We start from the raw sequence: 8,701 nt of genomic DNA on the forward strand, positions 1-8,701 counted from the left end.
TTAATCCACGTCTAACAGCTGTGGTCCCCTCATGAAGCGAGCTGCACTGCATTTAACATCCCTTTGCATGCTGGTCCCCAGTTGAAGCGGAACACTGCGGTGATATTAGCAGAGGCTGTTGAGATTTTGATTGCAGTTTGCGGTGCAAATAAACTTAGGAATGAACAACACCATTCAGCTTTTCCAGGCGCCCAGTGATTTCCTGAAGAAATAAACCATTTACCATCTCTGCTTCTCTTTTGTTGCAAAGGCATGACCAAATAAAATCACTTTAGTGTTTAAATACTGTTAATGCTGATCATGATTTGAAGTTGTCATGTACAAAGCAGTCAATTATAAAATATAATTTCCTCATGTTTAGCATTTAACCTTCAAATGAGGGGTGAGTCTGTGAAAGTGAACCTTCTGTGCTTTAAAAAGTGTAATGTGTCTTCATCTTGTGCTATAATTTTTTTCCCCAATAATATCTTGGTTTTACTTCTATAGTGATGTATCACTTTGGGATAAAACTCTTTATGTGAAATCTCTCAAATAACTCTAATGATTCTATCCTTGGTGACCATAGCAGGGTACCCTCCTAAATAAAATGTAACATAAAATAAGTTTGACTTGAAAGAGAAGTTCCTCGCAATGGAAACTCCCCACAGGAAGATAGTGGTTTACCAAACTGTCTCACTCGGCACTGGTGCAAAGGGGCTCATTCTGTCTGTGTGTGTTCTGTTAATGAAAGACTTGCCTCAATGAGTTCTGAAAGGATGAGGCTCTTGAGGCCACATGCTGAGGTCCACAGCTGAATCCTCTGTAGCAAACTCAGAGGACGCTGACAGAGGAGAGATGGAGACAAATGGAAAGAAAAAAAAGAGGTAAAAGAGAGACAAAGGCAGAGATGGGAAAGAAAAAGAGGAGGGAAAGGAGAGATATTGGGAGACACTGAGATGTCTCATGCTTGAAAGGAAGACAGTGCCATCTAGAGACCTCAAATGACAGTTGTAAATTTTTTGTGCACATGCACATAGGTTCTCATGGGACAGTTAAAGTCTCCATTAAAGAAATGCATGAGACTTTATCATTCATTTATCAAAAATGACAATTAAATAACAAAAATATGCATGCTTCAAAGTGACGAGTTTAACTGCTGTTTCAGAGGCTTTTCTACTCTGAAAAGAGAATAATTATTTGAAACATGTTTGCAGAAATGTTTTCATTCCACCCAAGCTTTTTCAGAAAGAAACCCAGTCCATCTTCCCGACTCTCTACCAGAAACTTTTGGACTGAGAGTACTCTTCTCCCTCGGCCCTTGTGCTCCTGGGTTCTTCCACTCGGGGTTCCCAGGCTCTGCATTTTCCACGGGGCCAGTTGGGTTTTCACCAAATTGTGGTTTTCTCAAACTGCATGACATCTTGACTCATTTATCAGCTTCACAACAATAACAATCGTATTAAATTGTATTACTTCCTCTGGAGGATATCACGAGTTACGAGACAACAGGGAGAATTAGACAACAACAGGCATATGAGAAGAAAGAGAGAAACATCAATTTAGTGTACAACACATCACGACTGTACAACAAGCCTCCATTCCAGCTGGGTTAAAAAACATACAGTTTTAGCACATGAGGCCATGCTACTTGTTGAGTAGCCATTCTATAATGACTGAAAAATTCTGTCATTTGAGAGAAAGTAGCCGTCTTTTTACGAATTTTCTTGAAGGTTCTTGGCTTGAAAAATGAACCGCTCTACTTCAAAATCCATGGAGTGGCAGTCTGCTCACCTTCACTGTTTCAGTTTTATTTAGACATTTAAGGACACATTTTAGGAAACAGGGGAGAGGGAAAAAAAGCTCTGGTAGGATTTAATCCTAGACCCAAGGGCAGATTACATGTGGCTCCAGTGCCCCCCCAATTATGTGGAAAATGCATCATCACAAAGAATAGAATATGATGCAACTTTAAGTAAATGTTGCTGATAATACTTCTATACTTAAGATTTTGAAAGGATCTGAATACTTCTTCCACCACTGCTGGGTATGAACCTGTAAAAAGGATACATAATGTACTGTACATGAGGGGAATTTCCCTCAAGAGCTGATTAACTAATAGCGAGCTGAAGCTTTGCTGGATCAAAAACCCACATCATCTGCGGGTTGTGTTGCCCTGATTTTGACAGAGGGGTGATTTTCTTTCACTAGATTTAACCAAACCTAAACTCCAGAGATTCTGTCCATGACATTGGCTCAGATATTTTGGACTAGAACAGATCTTGGAAGGGGTTGTGAGGAAAGGAGAAGGGATAATTCTCTCATGGTCACTGAAGGAGATGGCTAACAGAACAGGAAGCACGGAAAGTGATCTTACTTTTGAAGAATCGCTCTGCTTTCTGGTGGTGTGGAGGCCCTCCCGTGTAGTTTTAGATGATTAAAAAAAACATACAGGAGAGAATATAGAATTATTATTTACTGTTTGCAAATCAATTTGAGATATACAAAGCAAAACTCACTGACATTTCATGTTGACCAGTAAAAATGTATGAGAAACAAAGCAAATCTGTGCAACAGACATGCATAGTAGACACTAGGTGCAATAAACTCACAGAGAAGGCAGCTTTCTGGGTAATTTCTACTCATCATAAATACATTTCATTCACAGAGAGAGTTGAACAACTTTTTATCCTGCTACCAGTGTTAGTTAAGATCCAGGACCTTAAATTGCTCATTTTAAGCTTTTGTTTGTTTTTTCCTCCTTAAAAACATTTCTGGACTAATCGAGCTTTGAGGCCATTTTCCAAAACTCAACGTTAAGGCATACGGCTAAAAAACAATCTGTCACTACCCAGCACCGAATGTACATACAGAACGACAGTATTCATAGTTTGCTAACCCACAGTGCAGCCATGACATTGCCAGCCTAATTAAAGTGCTTAATCATAGATACATCAATCAAAGAAAACAAATCTAATCTAGGGTACTTTTTTATCCTTTCACACTATGACTTCTAAAGTAAGTGATCTACAGTATAAACCAGAGAACACTGGGTTGTTGCACATTTTGCCATTCACTCTAGCTGAGAGTTGGTAAAAGGCCTAAAATCCAAGTTTACATAAAACAGATAAATGAGCTATTCAAGGAGCCGGGTCTGGGTAATGTTCCTCTGCCTCTGAACAGGATATTTAATACATGGCGTGTTTAAGTCATTGCTTCAAACCAAATGACATTCTCACTATGATTGTTAAGCTGCAAAAGTGCTACTTGAAGCAGGACCAGAACAAATCCTGGTGATTTGGGGAGTCACAAGGCAAACATTTAGGATACACATATAGTTTCCACAAGTCAGGACATACTAAGGCTTCTCTGATAAGTTAAGAAGCATTTCAATAAATTATTATAATAATTGGAAGACAGGAATATTACATAACTCTTAACTTCAGAATGTTTGAAAAATCATATAATTCACTGTCTATTATTAGAAAATAATAAGTAATTAGCAAATTGGGTTCACAAAATGCTCTATCCTTGGGATTGGTGTTGGGTTGAGGTTTTCTAAGGTTTGGGTTGGATGAGCTCAGTAGAAGTAGAGAAGGTGGATGGCTGTCATTGTTGGTGAAGCAGGAAGTTCTTGATGGGTTGTGGTAGCGGTAACGAGGGTATACGGTTTAGACGATTTTTGCCCATCGCTCTGCGGATCCTGATGCGACACAGGTGTGTCAGCCTACGAGGGTATCCTGAGGAGAGAACAGCAAAGGCGGATCTTGTTAGCAGCTGCAGCAGGACCATACTACAGATTCAGGTAAACCATGGTAACAGGGTACAGACCAGTTTATTTTTCATATTATCACTCAGTTAACTAATTTTACATTTTTCTTTGCCAGCCATGTTGTTAGTCATGTCAGCCCCTCGCTTTTGTTGTCTGAGCTGTCAACAAATGGTGCGACATGATGTATATAAGTGTAATTCCAACCTGCCTACGGAATGTAAAGGCAGTTATGCTTCAACTTGAGAAAATCAGATTTATTATGAACATTTACGAGTTGAAATCTTTGAACCAAATGGCAATGAAGTGGAAAAGTCAATAAGTAATGCTGTCCTTCTTTGAACAGCTGCTGCCGACGTGCCATATCATGGGTCTTTTTTACAGCCGACATTTTGACTTGTCAAAAATGTTACTAATAACATTAACAATGGCTCTGTTCTATTCAAGTGTGAGCCAGCATGCACAATAGCAGGACCCTGAAACCAAAGCAATGAAATGGAATTTAGCCATCGTTAATTAAATTTTTACACATGTGTCTACTGTAGCAGGTAAAATGCAGAGTGATGAAGGGGCTCGACAGAAAGAAGTGGGGTGCTGTTGGCAGCGGTCAACCTGTCGGGGCCCTATGCGCAAAGCGTTTTTTTAATTTCAAGCGTTTTTATATTTATTTGAATTCTATTCTGCATAGTGATATCATTTTTTGCAACAAAGGAGAAATGATTGGGTTGTTAAGAGGCAACCACAAACAACTAACAACAACCCCTCCCAAAAAAACACATTCATTTCACAATTAAAACATCAACTAAAAAACATTATAGTTTCCTAAAAAATTACTTGTGAACAGTAATCGGCCTGGAACAGTGCCCGCTGGGATTTTTCCTGACCCTCCTGACCACCTCTAACTGTATAAAACCCTTCCTTAAACAACGATTGGTTAATAAAATGTCAGTCTCCACTGATGCCTGCATATTCACAGATTTTACTCACTCCTCGCCTCCAGGAAGACCTTGAGTGCCTCCGGATCCACCTTCCTTCGATTAGGAGCCTCCAGCTCTGACTCGTCCCCGGGCACGAGGGCCGGGTTGGCCCCGTGGTCCAGCAGCAGGTGGATGAAGGCCACCTCACATCCATGTCGCAGCACAGCATCCAGCAGGCAGGAGGCCAGGCCGCGGGTCAGAGCCTCTTGGCAGACAGGCCCCGTGTAGTTGAAATCAGGCTGAGCGCCGGCCTGGAGCAGCAGTCGGAAACAGTGGAGGTGGTGGTAGGCAGCGCTGATGTAGAGAGGACACACCACCAGAGTGTTGAGGGTGCGAGCACTTAAGAGGAGCCGGGGACCCAGCTGGTGGTCCATGTCTACATCAGCATTGAACCTGGACAGAGGGAACCATGGATACAGTTTAAACCGTGATGCCCTCTGAAGAAAATACATATATTGGTTGACTGCAGAGGAAAAAGTGTGCAACAACAACAAGGTCTGTGTCTAGATCAAAAAGATGTGGCTAAAATTGACAATTTTTGCCTTTTCAGTCTGTTCAAAATGTTTTTTCTTGTCAAATATTCGTCATCAGTGTGACTAGTGTCCCATGTGGGCTGCTGTTGTTGACTGTTGGGACCCTAAGATTGAAAAGATTTGTTTTGTGCATTCTGGAAGAGATGAAAGAAGCTGTTTTTTAAAGTCAGGAAATAACCAAACTGCTGCCCGAGGCAGTGGAGCGCATTGCATCACACAGCTTGCAGTAGATCAAAATGCTGACCCCTAGACAATCCACTGCACAAACAAAAAATAAAACCAGTATTGTTAAATAAAAAAATAAAAAGGGAAGGCTGAAAAATAGACTGGTTTGGCATGGAGAGTACAACCTTTCTCAGTAAGACCTGCAACCAGTTTTCAGGAGTGGGAGAGGAGATAAACCAAATCTTACTGCCAGTATACTGAGATACACATTCAACCCATTTATGACAAGTGAGAAAAATCCAATTTGTTGTGCTTGTTTAACACAGCCACAAATCACCAATACAGTACAGCCAGGTTTTAGACTGCCCTAACCTCACCTGATGAGCTCCTGCAGTATATCCAGCCTCCCCACCCGTGCAGCGTGGTAAAGCGGGGTGCTGCGGTGGTGGCGACTTCCGTTGGGATCGGCTCCGGCTTCAAGGAGGATCCGGACACAGTCCAGGTGACCGTTAACCACAGCTACGTAGAGGGCTGTTTGACCTTTTACATCAACTAGGTCCACCTCGGCTCCCTGGGCGATCAGGTAGGCCACGCAGGCAGCGTGTCCTGCTGTGGCTGCGATCCGCAGAGGGGTGCAGGGCAGACAGCCACAGCACCACACGGACTTCTCATTGATACGCCTGGCACCAAGGGAGACAGGGGAGTGAGTGGTTATTAGCTGTATCCCTAGATCCAACATATTGGATCTGTCGTGCTTGCACTTATGAACTTCTCTATGAATTTTTGTAGAAAAAAAAGCAGGCCAATGACCACAAAAACACATAAAAAAAGAAACTTACCAAAGTCTTAAAAATATCATTGCTGTGCGGTCATCACAAATTAAATATTTACTACAACTACCTGCTAAAATATACTGCCTTCAACACTACTGCCTCAGCCAAGCTGGAATAGGCAGGGCAGGGCAAACCCAATGAATGTTATTGAAATAACAGCATGTTGTAAACCATGTGGAACAGAGATGAACTGGCCTAAGCCAGTAATAATGGGTTGGCTGGGTGTGGAGATTGGGAGCAAGTATGAGTGCAGCATGTAACCACTGTGGGATTGGGGTTAAATGACCACTCTATGATGGCCCTGCATGCCTCCGACACTGTGAGCACTACAAGTTTCATTACCTGTGTGAACAGTAAGCCAATGCCCCTCTGGCCAAAAACTATAAACCATGAAGCCCACACTGATAAAAGGACATGTTTGGTTATAGCACTGAAAGGCAATGAGAAGTACCCAGCACATGGCATGTGTTATGTAGTAGAAGACTGTTTTATGGTAGAGATGCGTAAGGACATATTCTGTACAGCATGCGTGTCTCTCAGGCTGTCACTCAGCAAACCTACTGAACAAACCCACACAGCACAGAAACCACAAACCACTTAGTGCCACACATGAACATTCTGGACAAAAGCAGCCAGTTCTGCAGTAACATGGAGCATACAGTGAGCGTATGCTGTCATTTTACGTGGATCTCCGTTTAACATGTTTTAACATCAGTTTGTATTAGCATTTAGCTTGGCTTTTATCATTTGCTTTACTCTTGTCCTGGTAAAGCCCTTTGTAACTTTGTTAACAAAAGTGCTACACAAATAAAATCTTATTATACTAATATTATTAGTAGTATTACTCCCTCCCACCGTTTGAAGCTGTCTTCCTGCAGCAGGTTCCTCAGGGTGTCCAGATCTCCGACGTAGGCTGCATTGTGGAGCCGCATGTCATCCTGCTCCAGAGGTTTGTCGCAGAACTGCTCCTGGAGCCATTCCTTTAGGTTTCGGCCTGGTGAGGACACACAGATAATAAACTGTCAAACTATGGCTTGTTGTTCAATTCCTAAATCATCATTTGTAACCAACGCAAAATACTAAAATTGCTTGCATAATTACGTGCAAAGCAATATATCTTTAAAAAATGCTGATGTATGCTATATACTCCTTAACGCTGCATAATTGATTTTGCAGCTCCCACAGCACAGATCTCTACGTGTTTTCATGTTTTAGACTGTATAGTGAAAATATACCAAGAATGTATTGAGAATCCTGCATTTGAGAGAGCTTTTCTCACTGCATATTATTTTGTTACATAACTGTACATATGTCCCTGCTGAATGTGGGAAGAATCATCAATTGTGTTGTTAAATAACTCCTCATGTTTCTGGGGAGCTCCTGAAACTCTCATGGACAGCTGGCCATCCCTGGGCTCCCATTAGGAACAACAAACACAAAACCCATATATCTCCATCACTTGTAGGCTATGACAACAAAAATGCAGATGCACTGTTGGCAAGACTGTAACCGTTTTATAACTCTGTGATTCCAGACATACTGTAGGTATCTACCGGACCCATGGGCCACACCTTATTACACAGGAGCCCCCCTCAGCAACACCACATCTGTATTATTGTTGTCATGCTCATTGAAGTTATTGTATGTGCTGTGCTCTAACACACAGCGCACATGGCGCACACATGCTGCCCTGACAGGAGTGATGAATCATCGTTCACAGTTCATTCAGGCTTTCATACCTGCAGCAGTGGCGCTGGGCAGATCAGAGACAGTGATGAGCGGAGGGAAATTGACACTGGGCGGGTCGTCAACATCAGCCTCCGGACCGTCGGCCATGCTCCTGAGGTGTCACGCCGTCAGCCTGAAACCACTGCTTCGGCGATAGATCGACACTGGTTCCCCAATAACCCAACGATCTAAATCAGACAGGAGACATCAAAATAAACAAACGTGACCGTGTTGATGACGGAGTGTGCTCAGTTCACTGCGCTACTTCCGGCCTGCGCTCAGCCGGACGGATTTAAAGGGGAACCGACCGCTGAAGTGAAGCAGTCCGGACTGTGACAGCCGGGAGGGAAACACCTTCTCTGCAGACAAACTGTTGTTAACACCTTCTAAAAGGCAGACAAATGAATGACAAATATTTAAATAAATAGATCAACATAAGCAATTCAAAAACATTCTGAAACATGTGTCCTTATTAAAAGAAATATTTTATTTTGATACATTTTAAAATAATACTGTTTTGCACAAAGCCAGGGCAGTAGCCGGGTTTTAGAAATACTGATGTCAATGTAACAAAATATAGATGGACAGATGAAAAGATGTTATATTATTATGATATTATTTCACACCATGAAGGTCTAAATGTTGTTTCAAAATTCTGTTTCATAGCCTTCTCCACACCAGCAGGAATCCAATTCTGAAATACCGAGTCCTTTATTTATT

At 42.0% G+C, this 8,701-nt stretch overlaps 1 protein-coding gene across 1 annotated transcript; it reads right to left on the minus strand.

Annotated features, from left to right (window-relative positions):
- Positions 1–2,439: 2,439 nt before the first annotated feature.
- Positions 2,440–8,283, minus strand: asb1 (ankyrin repeat and SOCS box containing 1). Its single transcript, XM_044216068.1, has 5 exons — positions 7,993–8,283; positions 7,109–7,247; positions 5,798–6,100; positions 4,733–5,115; positions 2,440–3,716 (listed from the first exon to the last, which is right to left on the minus strand). Exons 1-5 carry the CDS (start codon positions 8,087–8,089, stop codon positions 3,586–3,588), a joined length of 1,053 nt encoding a protein of 350 aa, XP_044072003.1. The 5' UTR covers positions 8,090–8,283; the 3' UTR covers positions 2,440–3,585.
- Between the last annotated feature and the right edge of the window lie 418 nt (positions 8,284–8,701).

Source organism: Siniperca chuatsi, linkage group LG12 (genome assembly GCF_020085105.1).
Source record: "Siniperca chuatsi isolate FFG_IHB_CAS linkage group LG12, ASM2008510v1, whole genome shotgun sequence".
NCBI lineage: Eukaryota > Metazoa > Chordata > Actinopteri > Centrarchiformes > Sinipercidae > Siniperca > Siniperca chuatsi.